Here is a 14,768-nt window from a genome sequence, read left to right as displayed (position 1 = left end):
CCCACCATCCCCAAATGTGTAGGCTTCTTCCGGCGAGCCTGACACGTGGGTTTGTCTCCCAGGCCCAGCGGTGTGGTCCTCCGAAAGAGGAAGTCCCTCACACACGGGCCTAAAGTCTCCAAGTGCTGTTGGGGAGCCAGGCGGTCTGTACAAGAGTAAGTGCAGAATGAGAGTGTCTGGAACGTAGACGCTCCTCACCAGAGCTGGGTCTCCTGCCCCGGAGCGCAGGGCCCTGGTCCTTTCTCCCCGCCCCCTCGCCCAGGGCTTCTGTGGCCTCTGGGGAAGTGTGGGCCGTCGCCACCTCATCCCCTTCTGCCCCTGCAGCTGTTTCCTCCCACCCGAAGAGCACTCACTAGCTCCCGGGCGCATCCTGGAGGCGCCTTCCCCTCTCCCTCCGAAGGGCCCCTAGGCCCGCGGGCTCCGGCCCACCCATTTCCTGTGCCGCCCCAGCTCCGCCCCCACTTGGGGTGGAAAGTTTCTCCCAAGATAGGCGGTTCCTTCTCCTTCCTTCCCGGCCGGCCAGGAACGACCAAGGCGAGTTGGCGGGGCGGGGAGGGTAGGGCTCCCAGATCTCCGGCCAGAGGGGAAGTCACTCGCCCGCCGTCGCAGACCGCGGTGCTAGCTCGGCCAGGTCCGCGTGTTCGCCAGCCGGCTGGTGGAGGGAGGATTCGCACTCCTTCGTAGGCAAGCCTTTCTTCCACTCGGGGGTCTTCGGCGCCACCTGCCGGCGGAGCGCGGGACCGCACTTCCCAGAAACACCGCTATCTCCCCGCCCCAGAGCCAGGCATTCAGAACACAAGAACGCTGAGAGAGTATTTATTTACCTACGTGCCCAAGAGTCTGGCCCCTAAACTTAAATATCCAGCACGGAGCCTTGGCCCTCCCGGCCGTGGGTGGGTGCAAGAATGGGGACGCCCTGGTCTAGAGCAGTGGAGCCCAGGGACTAGAGGTGGGATGCCCCTGAGCCAGCAGCTGCCAATAGCAGCAAAAGGTGAAAAGGAGATGGGAACCAGGCACTCATCCCAATCCCAGAGACCTCAAGGGGAGTGCCAGATGCTTTGGGCCCCACCACCAGACAGCAGGTTGGCCAAGCTGGGGTGTACACATGTGGGAGGAGTGGAGGTTCGGTGCCATGGGCCAAGGCTGTAGCCCAGGTGCCTGCCCCAGTGCTAGCTAACCAGAGTCGGGAGAGAGGGCGTTGGCAATTTTACCTCTGAGGGGCCCAAAGGTTTGCCTTCTTGTGAAGTGAGGTGGAACAGGGAAAGCAGGCACTAGAAGTCTGAGTACTGACTACGGGCTGAGTTTCTGAGCCTTTTGCATGGGTGCGTGTTCCCCCCACCCCCAGCTCTTCAGAGGCTGATGTGAAAGGCATCCTGCAGCCACTGGTCCCGGGCATTGTGTGTCTGGGGCACAGTGAGGGGTGGCGGGTCCGGGGGCAGGCTGGCATCGGGAGGCTCATCGTCATCAGACAGGCCAGCATCAGGTGGATAAGAGCTGTCTGAGTGCAGGGAGGATGACAGGTCCTGGCACAGGCTCAAGTCTTGGCACAGGTGCTTATAGTCTTGGATTGACTCGTACAGGCCCCACAGCTGGCACAGCAGGGACATGTCCAGCTGCCGCAACCCCACCTGCAAAAGACTAAGGGTGGGCTGGGGTTGGGGTCCAGGCCACCCTCAGCCCTAGCCAATCTTCCTGCACCTCTCTAAGCAACAAACTTTTGTGGACAGCCTACGCCATCTACAAGCTGTAAATCTTTAGACAAGTCACTGACCCTCATCTGTAAAATAGGGGTAACATTTACCTAGCAAGATGGAATAAAGTAACATGAGTAAAGCACTTAAAAAACACATGGTAACTACTGGCATAAACGGCAACTATAATCATTGTTACTGTAACCCCTTCTGACCCAATCGCTTCTGCAGTTCTTCTGACGCTCAAGCCATGAGATCCCGGTTACGGGCCTCTGACTGCGCTCCGCCCCGGGACATTCATGCTCAACTGCAGCCCCCCGCCCAGCTGGCCCGGGGCCCAGCCGCTCACCATCTCCTTGCGCAGCGCTGCTAGTGCTGAGTCGAGATTGACAGGGCGACGCGGGCCGGGGGGACCGGCGGCGGGTCCCGCGTTGGTGGCGCCCGCAGCGTAGCGGGGCCCATCGGGGATACGTGCCGCGCGGCTCAGCTCGTCGTGGATGCGGCTGCGCTGGCTGTAGACGCGCTCCAGCTCCCGCCACGAACCCCCGCTTGCGTTGAGAAGACCGCTGAGGCCGCGCGGTAGCGGAGGGAGCCCGGCTAGGGCGCAGCCAGCACCGCCCGGCGCCTCGGCCGAGGGCAGCCCATTCATGGCCCGGCCGGCGCGGACGGCGATGCTGCCTCTTTCCCTTCAACCCTCCGCCCGGGCCGCAGCCCGCAGGCCCCGCACCGCGCGGCCCCGCCGGCCGAGCCCAGCCGCCGCCCGCAGGCCGCGCTTTGTTCCTTCCCCGACTCCTCCGACTCCGCCCCTGCCCCACCCCCTTCGTATGGGCGGGGCCTCTCTTAAAAGGGCTACGGTGGTGGGACCACATCGCGAAAAGCTGAGAAAGGGAATGGGGTATCCACCAGAACGAAGCGAGAAAAAGGGGCGGGAAAAGAGACTGAAAGCGGCGAATGGTGTTCCTTAGCGGTTCTTCTTTGCTCCCCCCACAAAAATGTGTTTAATTATTCTGCTCAATTTTAACTGCCCAGGGAAAGGATCTAAGCCTGGGGGTGGGGAGTCAGGAAACTTGAGTTAAGTCCACACTGGGTCCCTAACGTGAAACCGGACGCCCTGTCAGTGTCTCGTGTCTGAGTACCTTGACTGGGCATGAGGTGGGTCAGGATGGTGGGATCAGAATGCTCAGGGGACAGAGAAGATACCAAAAGGGGCTGGAACCCAAAATCTCACTCAAGACTGGGAATTGAGCACTGGAGGGCTGAGAGGCTGCAGGGATGCCGCAGAGGTCCATCCCTCTTGTTCCTGCTTTTGAGGAGGCTATGACCTCCTCCTCGGGAAAAAAGTATCATATAGTCCTCTCCCTCCCTCCTCATTCTGAGTGGGAGAAAGCAAGCACAAACAAGCCCAACGAATCTCTCAGGGCATCAAGGAGAGCAGACAGTGGTAGAGTAAGAGGCCAAAGGCAGGAAAAAGGCAAGTGGAGCTGGAGCTGGCATGCACACTCAGAACCAAGAAAAGAACAAACCACACAAGAGGACAGCTGTTTTTCTAGAGGGTTTTTCTCAGGAGGGGCCTTTCAGTGTTGCAGCTGCCGCAGGCTGCGCAGAGCCTCAGCACAAGCCCGGATTAGGCTACACAGCTGGATGCTGGTCTCCAGGGAGGTGCTAGGGCCCAGCTCAGCTGAGGCCCAGGTCAGCTTCTGCAGAAGGGCCTCCTGTGTGCAGGCCAGGACATCTGCATTTGGAGGCACAACAGGAGGGGGCGGCCCCTGGGCTGCCTTGAGCCCTGCGGCGGCTCCCTCACAGTGCTCTGGGCGGGGGACTGGCGGCTGAGGGGCTGGCCGCGGGCCGGAGGGGAGCTCCGAGGCGGAGGCAAGCTGGTGTTCCCGAGCTTGGGAGAGGGCAGCCTGGGCATTCAAAGCTAAAAGAGGAGAAAGTGGATGGAGTGGTCAGGAAGTCTGTCCCCCATCAGCCCTGGGCCACCTCCTCTCTACTGCTCTGGTCTTCCTATGCTTGAGATGTTTTTCCTTCCTCCGTTTTCTTCTTTGTGTCAGAGTTAGTCATGCCCTTCCTTCATCTCTCCCATTAGGACTATGCCCAACTGAGCTCAGACTCTTGATAGTGTCTGGCACACAGGTATTTAGTGCTTCTACTGAATGAATGGTCCTAGCCGAAAAGGGAAAGCGCCTTACCTCCGCCTCACCCACAGACTCCACTGTCACCTCCCAAACCTACTGTTTCTGGGCCTCTATCACCACGCAGCTTCTGCAAGCACATTCGCCCCTCACCCGGGTTATCTTTATCCACGTCTGAGTCGAGCTCCTGGCAAGCCACGCAGTAGATTTTCCGCTGTTTATCTTGGAGGAGGATCGTCTAGAAGCAGAAAGCACGCGGGCGCGGATGAGACACAGGGTGAGATGCAGGGCGATGGGGTCCGGAGGGGAGAGTTGGGGAAGGGCCGGGCGGCCTGGTCCGCGGTCCCAACCCGGATCCCACGTCCTGAGTGTCTCCTCACCCCGCAGTCCGCGCACGTCTCGCCCAGCATGCGGTAACCACGCAGCAGGTAGTCGCCCATGAGCCGGGAGATGCGATCCTGTCGCTCCCTTCGCGCTTGCAGAACCTTCGTCTCCGCTTCGGTTGGGGGCTCCCAGGAGAAATCGTCGACTTCTGGGGGAAGAGGGGCACGAGAGACAGAGGGGTCTTTACCGAGCGGGCTACCTCCTGCACCCCGCAACCATAGGCCCCCACAGCCCAAACCCTCACCAGCACCGTTCAGAGCCATGTTGCCGTTGTCGCCACTAGGCTCACCGGACGTGACGTACAAGCAGAGCGCTTTCCGCTCGGCTCCGCCCCCTCTTTTTAGGCCCAGGATGAGGGCGGAAATGGCGCCTCTCAGACGTCAAGTTGCCCGTAGTGGGGCGTGTCTGCTGCTGGAGCTCTTGGCCTGTGGGCGAGCTCCTCCGCGCGAACCGGGTAGACGAACTTTGGGCTCGCTGGGCCGCAGGGCGGGAGTCTCCGGGCTAACGCCGCTCGGGTCGCAGGACCTGAAAGTGGCTGCGCGGGGTCGCCCTTCCTGCCCGCCGCAGATGGGGACCACTTGGTTTGAGAAATCCCCGCTGGCCTCCATCTCCCCTTGGATTTCCCTTGTCCGCACAAGTGGGCCCCGGGGCAGGCTGGGCAGTGGCGTAATCAACAACACCCCTGATGATAACAAGTGGCCCCTTGCGCCCCCGTACAGCCTCTTCCGTCGTCAGTGCTTCTCACTTAACCCGCAAGACCCGCCAGGCGGGGGGTCGTCTTCCCTTTCTGTACCTTTCAGCCTATTTCAAGACACCCTCACCCTCTTCTGCATGTTCAGAGGCCCAGTCGGCCGATCTCCTTAACCCCAAGGCCTGGGACGGATGCGAAGTCCGCCCCTCACTTTTTTTTTTTTTTTTAAATCTAAGTCCTCGAAACGCGGGCCGGCTGATGAGCGCTGTACCCGGCATGTGCAGGTCGGGGTCCAGCGGCCGCGGAGCGCTTCCCGCAGGTTGGTGAAGCTGAATGATCTAGAATAGTTACGGTTATGGCCATTATGCTGTTTTTTAGGTGGGTCTCTGTTAAAATTACTCGTGCTCCCTGAACACTGGACTCGATTTCCGCCCCCCCAACCTTCTGTGTTCTTTTTCTTTAAGCATCCTCTCCCTTATTAGGTTTGGAGAAGCCAGATGGGGTAGGCAATGGTGCCCTAAAGTGTAGCCTGAAGGGCCTCAGGGCGGTTCACAGGGCAGGGGAGAAGGAGCTAGGATTTAGACACCCCCCTCCCCCGTAATCTCATTGGCAACCTCCTCCTTTAACTAGACAGCACATGCTTCTGCCTTCTTACCTGGAGGTTGAACGCCCTTCTCCTGGCCCCATCTTCCTTCTACATAGATTGCCTGAAACTGCTATTTTCTGACCCTTGCTGCCATCTGCTTACTTGGAGAGCCCTGTGCCCCTCTTCTCTGTCTCCATCTACTGGCAGGTTCTAGGGCAGCAGTGCTCCCGACTCTGGGCCTGACCCTAGGTAAGTTATGCCAAGCTGACTAGAGGACCTCTTGAACTCTAGCCGGCATGTACAGACCCTCCAGGTACATACTGTCTTCAGCTCCCAGTCCCATCCTAAATTTCTCAGTGCACCTTCGGTCACCGTCATGGCCAGTATCCACTCAGCCAACAGCTATTCTTCCTGGCACCAACTAAGACCCCGGCACTCCTCCTTCTGTTTAATCCCTATCATTTACTCCTCATGCCAACCTTATCGGGAAGGTACTACTGTTATCCCCACTTTGCAGAACAGGAAACAATTATTTTAAAACATAAATCAGGGGACGCTTGGGTGACACAGTCAGTTAAGCGTCTGCCTTCAGCTCAGGTCATGATCCCAGGGTCCTGGGATCGTGTTCTACATTGCCCTTCTTGCTTGGGGAGAGCCTGCTTCTCCCTCTGCCCGCCACTCCTCCTGCTTGTGCTCTCTCTTTCTCCCTCTCTCCAACAAAATAAACAAAATCTTCAAAAATAAATAAGCGAATAAATAAATAAATAAACAAACAAACATAAATCAAGGGGTACTTGGGTGGCACAATCAGTTGAGTATCAGACTTTTGGTGTTGGTAAGGTCGTGACCTTGGGGTTGTGGGATCAAACCTACATGGGGCTCTGCACTCAGCTCCCTCTCCCTCTGCCCTTTCCCACTGTGCTCTCGCTTAACCGGCAAGACTCTCTCTCTCTCTCTCTCAAATAAATAATAAATAAATCTTTAAAACATAAATCAAGTCAGGGGCGCCTGGGTAGCTCAGTGAGTTAAGCCTCTGCCTTGGGCTCAGATCATGATCTCAGGGTCCTGGGATCGAGCCCCGCATCGGGATCTCTGCTCAGCGGGGAGCCTGCTTCCCCCACTCTCTCTGCCTGCCTCTCTGCCTACTTGTGATCTCTGCCTGTCAAATAAATAAAGAAAGAATTAAAAAAAACATAAATCGGCTCATACCACTCTTTTGCTCGAAACTCTCTGGCATCTCCCAATCACCCTTAGACAAAAATCCAAAGTCCTTACTGTGGTCTCCAAGGTCCTACAGATCTGGCTCCTGGCCCCCCTCACCCCTTCCCACCCTCCCCACAATCCTGTCCCACTGCTCAAGGGAATTGCCATCATCTTTCTCCCCTCAGAGCCCCGCCATGCCTCAAGTTCTGCAGGAGGATGGACAAGACACAGGCCTGGAATCAGGTTGGCCCGGGTTTGATCCCGGGTCCACTGCTTACTGGCTCTGTCACCGGGAGTAATTCACTTCACTTCCCTGGACTTCAATTCCTCATCTGTGAAACCAAGTCAGTTAAATACCTACTTGGCAGGGCTGCCATGAGGATTTAGTGAGATGTGAGGAGTGAGGCGGTAGGAGACCACTGATCACCGCCTCTCTCACGTGAATACAGGTGTAGTGAGCGGAGACATTACCTTGGTTCCAGACTGTCTTTTGCTGGATGTTTGTATAGTGGACAGCCTTGGACAGTAGAGACAACTCGCCCCTCTGAAGCAAAGGGCTGGCGTATTACTGCCCCTTATAAAACACCTAGATGCCCCCAGCTCAGAGTCCCTCCAGGCACCTATAGGAGTCCGGCCGCCTTGCTTTGGCAAGACTTGAGGGGAAGGGGAAGGGACCGATATGCTCACACTCATGACACTTGTGTGCTGTAATAAAGTTCTTTAAAAAAAAAAAAAAAAGATATGGGGCGCCTGGGTGGCTCAGTGGGTTGGGCCTCTGCCTTCGACTCAGGTCATGATCTCAGGGTCCTGGGATCGAGCCCCGCATCGGGATCTCTGCTCAGCAGGGAGCCTGCTTCCTCCCCTCTCTCTCTGCCTGCCTCTCTGCCTACTTGTGATCTCTGTCTGTCAAATGAGTAAGTAAAATCTTAAAAAAAAAAAAAATTTAAAAAAAAGAAAAGATTTTATTTATTCATTTAACAGAGAGAGGCACAGCGAGAGAGAACACAAGGGAGAGGGAGCCCGATGAGGGACTCGATCTCAGGACCCCGGGATCACAACCCAAGCCTAAGGCAGACACTTAACGGCTGAGCTACCCAGGCCCCCTGAGTAATAAAGTCCTTCATCTCTTACTCAGAAGTCTCACGTTTTCTGCCGGTAGCCACAAAATTGTATCCCCATAACTTGTTTATTTGAAAGTAGGGTGAAATGAGAGACCTTACCACAGTTCTTGACTGTTTGGGCATGGGGGATGAGACGTTGACAGAAACATGGTTTTCAGGGGCGCCTGGGTGGCTCAGTGGGTTAAAGCCTCTGCCTTCGGCTCAGGTCATGATCCCAGGAGCCTGGGATCGAGCCCCGCATCGGGCTCTCTGCTCTGCAGGGAGCCTGCTTCGCCCCACCCCCCACTCTGCCTGCCTCTCTGCCTACTTATGATTTCTCCCTCTCTGTCAAATAAATACAATCTTAAAAAAAAAAAAAAAAAGAAACATGGTTTTCAGTATGAGGACCTCAGGGGTTTACTAACAAGTTCTGAGGGAAGACCAAGGGAATCAGCAGCACACATGTTGACCAGATTGAATAATCAACCAAGCAGTAAGGGGTCTTCAACTTTATTTCCTGTTCATGAGAACAAATTGGGGAGGTAGTTACCAGCAGAGTACCCGGATATCGATTCAAGGTCAGCTGCCAGACATCGCCCAGGAGTTACTAACACTCCTCCGGGTAGAACTGGGGAGTGGAGGGGTCACCCTCAGGTCCGCCCCATCGTAACAACCAATCCTAAGACTCATCTAGGGCATACAGAAGTTTCTGTCCCCTTTCAGACAGCACACACACACTAAACATGAATGGAGGGAAATTTACTACCACTACAGACAAAAACCAGATGAATCATTAGAATTTTGCTGGCTCACTTGGGAGGTGAGGGGGAGGACATGTGCTGCTTGTTAAGGGAGAATAAAAACAGCTGAGCCATCTTGCCACTCAGTCCTTCCTACTGTCTGTCATGCCAATCTTATACCCACTCCAAGATGACAGTAAAAGGTCTCAGGGTTTTTTGTTTGTTTGTTTGGTTGGTTGGTTTGGTTTTTTCCCTTCCAGGGAGTCCTGGCTGCTTATATAAGGGAGATTTATCCCGCTCAGGGAGACTCTCTTGAGACAGACCAACTCCCATAGAAAACCACAGATGAGTCATTGATTACTCTTAGTGTTCTTATCGTCTTAGTTTGGGTTTACAGCGCTGCTCAAAGGTGACCCAAAGAAATCCAGTTAAATTCTTGCTATCAGCCCCACTTAGGAAACGCTCCTAGCCCTTATATTAAAACCAGGCAAAAACAGATGTTATTATCACAGTCAGACAGAAATAGCTTCTATCAAGGTAGACTCCTTTAAAAGAAAAGTCACAGCACGTGACTCAGCCCAAGTAAGGACAGACATCTATAGAGCACTCCACCCAACACTAGTGGAATGCATATCCTCAAGCATACATGGAACATTCTCCAGAATAGAGTATATGTTAAACCATAAAGCAAGTCTCAATAAACTTAAAAGGGCTGGAATCATACAGAATATGTTCTCAGACCACAATGCAATGAAACTAGCAATAACAGGAGGAAACTGGGGAAATTCACAAATACGTGGAAATTAAACAACACACTCTTAAATAACTAATGGGTCATAGAAGAAATCACAGGGGAAATTAGAAGCTTCTTTAAGATTTATTTTAAAAATATTTAAAAACACAACAAACCAGAACTTACAAGTTGCAACCAAAGCAGTGCTTAGAGGGAAATTTATAGTTGTCAAATCTTACATTTATAAAAAGAAAAGACCTAAAATCAGTAACTTAAATATCCACCTTAAGAACGTAGAAAAAGAAGGACAAGCTAAACCCAAAGCGAGCAAAAGGAAGGCTGTAATGAAGATTAGAAAAAATCAGCTAACCTACAAGTTCAACGAAATTGACAAACCTTCATCTATATGGACCAACTCAAGCCCAGCTTAGCCAAAGGGCATGAACCTTGCAGGTCCAACTGGAAAGCAAGTTGTGTTTGTTACATGATGTGTTTGCTACAAGATGTATTTGCAACATCCAGGAGTACCTAAATGCCAGGTAGATAATGTCAGCAATAGTAACCCTACCACCCAATAGAAAGTTTTGGATGGTAACATTTTCAGCTAACCGTGGAAACAAATCAGAGTGGACCAGTCTAGATCACTTATGTAGATGCCCATGCTAAAGGGTCATTCTCTAATGAGACTGACAGAAATCAGGTTGTTGGTTGATCCTGCATTGTCCAGATTGTCTCCATTTCTGCCTGGATCCCTCAACATACCAGACATGACCACAGGTCCGCCATCATAGAATTGGCACAAAATAAGGGACTCTGGGGGCGCCTGGGTGGCTCAGTGGGTTAAAACCTCTGCCTTCGGCTCAGGTCATGATCCCAGGCTCCTGGGATCGAGCCCCACATCAGGCTCCCTGCTCAGCAGTGAGCCTGCTTCCCCCTCTCACTCTCTGCCTGCCTCTCTGCCTACTTGTGATCTCTGTCTGTCAAATAAATAAATAAAATCTTAAAAAAAGAAAATAAGGGACTCTGTGCTTCTGGTGCCACTCCACGCCAGACTTGTGATTCCTGGCAATGTTCATCTGTTTTTCCTGGGACTAGAGAGGCCAGAGTATATGCCGTGTTGCCTCTGTTGACTCCTGAGGGGTTGAATACATAGAACCTTTCACTCCCTCTTGGGGCTATCGGTGATGCCTCACACTTTTGTGGTTACACGGGTGCTGCTCCAGTCCAACCAGCCAACTGCGGCCACATCATTGTGGTTCTTGATACTAATCTGTGTTTTTAACTTTCTGGGTGATTTGATCTAGCAACAGGGTGACTTTTATCCCAAAAGCCACTCCATAATGGGCTTATAGTCTAGGGATATGGTTGCCCTTCCAAACCTTCTCTCAACCCCAGGCATTGGGTGTTGAAGTAACCTCCTCAAATATAAACTCAAAAAGCATGTGACTCTTGATCTCAGGGTCATGAGTTCAAGTCCCACGTTGGGGGTAGAGTTTACTTAAAACAAAACCTCAGGAAAATTTCTGGCCCTCCCTCCTGGTCTACACACCTCAATACAGCAGTTCATTCCCTGAATGTGGCTGTGCCCAGGATGGAGCCATCTCCCTTTGGTCAGGTCCTTTGTCATGATCAGGATGAGAGGGGTGGAGCTTAGACCAGTTTTAAAAATTCACTGGAGTGCCTAGTCGGCTCAGTCAGTAGAGCATGGGACTCCAAATCTCGGGGTTGTGAGTTCGAGCCCCAAACTGGGTATAGAGATTACTTACATAAAAATTCAGACCTCTACACTCACCATTCCTAGATGTAGGATTCTTTCTTTCCCCTAACACTGGCCCCAGCCCGACTGGTGCATCTCCTGGGTGGAAGCTCAGTCAAAAGGGGGCCTACAATCGTGGGTCAACCACCTAGTTTCTCTTGTTGGGCTTCATGGGCCTGGATCATGAGAATAAGAGGAGTGCTCTGTGCGTACCTCTCTGAGTCCCCGGAAGTGGCCCTCATGTAGACTGGGGGACATGATGAGTCCATGTAAGTTGTTTTTTTGTTTTGTTTTGTTTAGATTTTATTTGTTTATTTGACAGACAGAAATCACAAGTAGGCAGAGAGGCAGGCAGAGAAAGAGGGAAGCAGGCTCCCAGCTGAGCAGAGAGCCCGATGTGGGACTCGATCCTAGGACCCCTGGATCATGACCTGAGCCAAAGGCAGATGCCTAACCCACTGAGCCACCCAGGTGCCCCAAGTCCATGTAAGTTTTATAAAAATGTCCTTGTCCTTCTTGCACCAGGACATTCCAGATGAAAAGTTTAAGTAGGGGAACGACTGGGAAAAGGTGCCGTTCTAGTTACTGGAACAGAACAGATTGATTTTGTAACAACGGCAGGAAAATGACCATCTCAGCAGCTGGGGAAGGAGGATGGAGGCCACAGGAGGACCTCAGACACAGGAGACATGGAGGAAGGAGAGACACTAATGATCATTGCCTTTCTGGCCACCAGAACCTCCCTTACTGAGGTCAACATCCTGGTGCCACTCACCCAAACTATCGCAAGGGGTTTAAATTTAACTGACTGCTGGGCCTGTTGTCCTCGGTTCTGACCTGCTGGATTGCCATTCCGCTGAACTTACTGAAAGCCTGGAAGGAGCAGAGAGCCGCCTCACCTCCAATACTTTCCGCACAAAACACCTGCCAACCCCAGCACCCCCAGGTGTCTTCCTCACCCAGTCATAGCCATCACCACTCCCAATTCCCTGGGGTAGATTAATGCCATCTGGCTGGTGGCATGGACAAATGGGACAGGTTGGGCCATTAGTCAATCCCCCCAAACAAGGACTAGACTCAATTATTTAACTTGGACTGGGAACTCTAAGGCTACCAGCTTGTGGAGAGGCCAATGGGAGGCACCATCAACCTGTGCTCCCTAACTGATAGAGTTCTGTCCCACTTGGGCTGGGGGTGGGGGCGCCAGGTTTCTTCCCAGAAGCACCATGTGCACCCTTGAGACTAGCCAACTTGTGTGGAAGTCAAAGAGTAACTTGCCTCTTTCTTGAAAACAGGATGACTTGAACTGTATCCCCAACTTTAGTTGAAATCATCAATGGCACCACCTTGGCCTGGACGGCTTTTGGGAGAGCTTTCCTTCACCAGCTCACTGGTGCTATAGATGATAGGATTTCCCTGGACTTCTTCCTTACAGGGCCGGGCAGAGTCTGTGCAGCTGTTCATATAAGCTGCTCTACAGTGAGTAACACTTCCAGCCAAGCGGACAGGTTGTTACAGAGAGCTAAGGAGCAGCCACCTTGCCTTTGTCAGGGAGATCGGACGCTTTATGAAATTGTTCAGCTAGGACCTCCTGAGGGTCGTGGTTGAGGTAAGGGCTATAAATTGGCCTCATCTTGGCCTTGATGTCCTGTTGAGAGCAGCCTTAAGAAATGCCGCATGTGACAAATTGGACAGATTTGGTTTCAGACCCTGTTGAACAGGTGCCAATAGAGTGGTGTAGCCTTGGGAAAATCTGCCAAAATCGAAGACAGTTCGATGTGAGGGTTGGTTGTTCTTGCAAAACAACTATCCAGGAGTCTCTTGAGTTTCTGCTCATTTTGCAGAAATGTGAGAGAGGCCTGGCCTCCCTTGTCCAGGACTTTTCTCAGGGATGTAGGTATAGTAAGCAACCATGGAAGATGGAGATGACGTCTCCTCCAGAGCCAAGTGCGGACATGCTTGCTGGCCACTAGAAAAGATTTGAGTGCTCTAAGGTTAGCATCCTCTCCATACTGCAATGCACTGTGTGCAGACATCTGTCTGGCCCACTGGTGCCACCTCTGTGGGACTTAGGGACAGGGAGACTAATGTCAATAGGCTGGTGATCACACTGTTCACTATGCCGTGAGTGATGAAGTCCTTTGTCTCTGACCCAGGAATCTCGTGTCTTCTGCCCACGCGCACAAAACAATGGTGAGCTCCCTTGTTAGTCTGCAAGTGGGGGATAATCTCAGCCCCTTCCCAGGGCGTCTGTTTTCTTTGAGGCAGGCACTGTGCTAAGAGATTTGCATGAATTATCTCACTTAATGCTCGTGGTGACACTGGAATTAGGTTTTCTCATCATCCCCAAGTTACAGATGAGGAAGCTGAGGCTTGGCCAGATAAGAGATTTCTCCACGATCACTCAGTTGGGATGCAGCAGGCCTGGGGCTCCCTCCAGGGATTGCACCTCTAGACCCTGATTCTCAGTGGGCTTTTCCCGTGTCTGAAAGGTGGAAAAGGGTAGCAGGGCCGAAGATCTTGTCTGATTGATGAAGCATGAAGAAAGGTTTGTTTCAATTTCCAATCCCATCTCCCAGCTCCCTTCATCTCTCAGTGGCACATCGGAGTGACTCAGTGACAGCCACTCTCACCAGAGTGTCTTCTGAGAGAGATGCTCCAGGGCAGAACTGTCCCCTCCAGGCCTCTGAAACTTTCCACCGTCATCTTCAGAACTGATGAGTAGTCCTACCCCCCCTTACTCCCCAGAGCCAGGTCTTTCTTCGGAGCCCAGAAGCTTTGCAAAGACACTCAGAACTCTGAAGCGTCCACTAAGGGGTTCCTTAACATCAGCTCATTTGATTCCATGTCTAACAAGGAGGAAATTGAGACCCAGAGAAGTTGAAGGATTTTCCCAATTCCCATAGTTAGTTCAGGACACAGCCAGGAAAATCTAAGACCACTGTGCTATGCCGCCTCTTGAACTAGAACTTCCTTATGCAGATGGCTGATGCCCTGTCCCGCCAAGTCCCCTAAGGAGGCACCAGGAGCCCTGGGTTTGAATCCTGGCTCTGCCGTTGATGGGCGGTGTGACCTCAGCCAAGTCCTTTGCCTTCTCTGGGCCTCAAGAACCCCCTCAGTAGAAAGAGCCTTCCCTAACATTTAAGCAGTCCAAACACGTCCTGGGTCTGCTCCCCTGCTTCCTCTTTGTCCTAATTCCAGCAGAGCCCCTCGTTGCCCTCAGGGCCCCACACACCCATCTTTAGCACATTTGTGGGACCTGTCCCTTTCCTCTCTCCCAGGAGCACTCTGTCGGTTCTGGATCAGGCAGGCTGGAGTGGTCTCTCGGGTCACTCAGGTGATCGGGTCACTCACCTGATGACCTGAGTCTAATCACTTCATCTTTCAAAACCTCTGTTGACCCCTTTGCAGGGTCCTGGAAGAATGCTATAACGGAGCAGTGCAAAGTGCGCGGTATGCGGTGGGCACTCTCGTGGTCTCACTCCATTTAGTCAATCAACAAACTGCAGCACCCTGTGTGTGCCAGGCCCTGGGCTGGGATCTGGAGACAAAGGTGTGCCTTCCTGAGAGGGCGGGGAGACAGACAGTAAATAAGTAAACATACCCATTAAGAGGAATGTTCCAAGCTGTGATGAATCCCCAGCAGGAAGCAAACAGGCCATGGGACCCAGAGGGCCAGGAGTGGCTGTTTTAGAGAAAGACATAGAGGCAGGAACCCTAGACAAGAAGGATCATCCCTACCCCACACCCAC

At 52.9% G+C, this 14,768-nt stretch overlaps 2 protein-coding genes across 3 annotated transcripts; both read right to left on the bottom strand.

The window, feature by feature from the left end:
* Positions 1 to 800: 800 nt before the first annotated feature.
* FAM89B (family with sequence similarity 89 member B) lies at positions 801 to 3,530 on the bottom strand. Its single transcript, XM_082748574.1, has 2 exons — positions 2,041 to 3,530; positions 801 to 1,628 (listed from the first exon to the last, which is right to left on the bottom strand). The coding sequence occupies exons 1-2, from the start codon at positions 2,338 to 2,340 to the stop codon at positions 1,350 to 1,352; spliced, it is 579 nt and encodes a 192-aa protein (XP_082604700.1). The 5' UTR covers positions 2,341 to 3,530; the 3' UTR covers positions 801 to 1,349.
* ZNRD2 (zinc ribbon domain containing 2) lies at positions 3,231 to 5,104 on the bottom strand. 2 transcript variants are annotated; one of them, XM_082748568.1, is made up of 4 exons: positions 4,452 to 5,104; positions 4,204 to 4,355; positions 3,977 to 4,061; positions 3,231 to 3,609 (listed from the first exon to the last, which is right to left on the bottom strand). In XM_082748568.1, exons 1-4 carry the CDS (start codon positions 4,468 to 4,470, stop codon positions 3,266 to 3,268), a joined length of 600 nt encoding a protein of 199 aa, XP_082604694.1. In that variant the 5' UTR covers positions 4,471 to 5,104; the 3' UTR covers positions 3,231 to 3,265. The 2 variants fall into 2 exon arrangements, with proteins under 2 accessions (XP_082604694.1, XP_082604693.1); XM_082748567.1 differs by having other exon boundaries at positions 4,204 to 4,485.
* Positions 5,105 to 14,768: the final 9,664 nt, after the last annotated feature.

Source organism: Mustela nivalis (assembly GCF_964662115.1).
Source record: "Mustela nivalis genome assembly, chromosome: 9".
In the NCBI taxonomy this organism is placed as follows: domain Eukaryota; kingdom Metazoa; phylum Chordata; class Mammalia; order Carnivora; family Mustelidae; genus Mustela; species Mustela nivalis.
This window is presented reverse-complemented; position numbering and strand designations above follow the sequence as displayed.

What these genes read in the sequence shown, in the direction of transcription:
- FAM89B (XM_082748574.1), bottom strand. Translation starts at nt 2,340, where the DNA reads ATGAATGGGCTGCCCTCGGCCGAGGCGCCGGGCGGTGCTGGCTGCGCC. An exon ending in CAGCGCTGCGCAAGGAGATG is followed by an intron (nt 1,629 to 2,040) that starts GTGAGCGGCTGG and finishes AGTCTTTTGCAG; the next exon opens with GTGGGGTTGCGGCAGCTGGA.
- ZNRD2 (XM_082748567.1), bottom strand. Translation starts at nt 4,470, where the DNA reads ATGGCTCTGAACGGTGCTGGTGAGGGTTTGGGCTGTGGGGGCCTATGG. An exon ending in AGACGTGCGCGGACTGCGGG is followed by an intron (nt 4,062 to 4,203) that starts GTGAGGAGACAC and finishes TTCTGCTTCTAG; the next exon opens with ACGATCCTCCTCCAAGATAA. An exon ending in CGTGGATAAAGATAACCCGG is followed by an intron (nt 3,610 to 3,976) that starts GTGAGGGGCGAA and finishes CTCCTCTTTTAG; the next exon opens with CTTTGAATGCCCAGGCTGCC.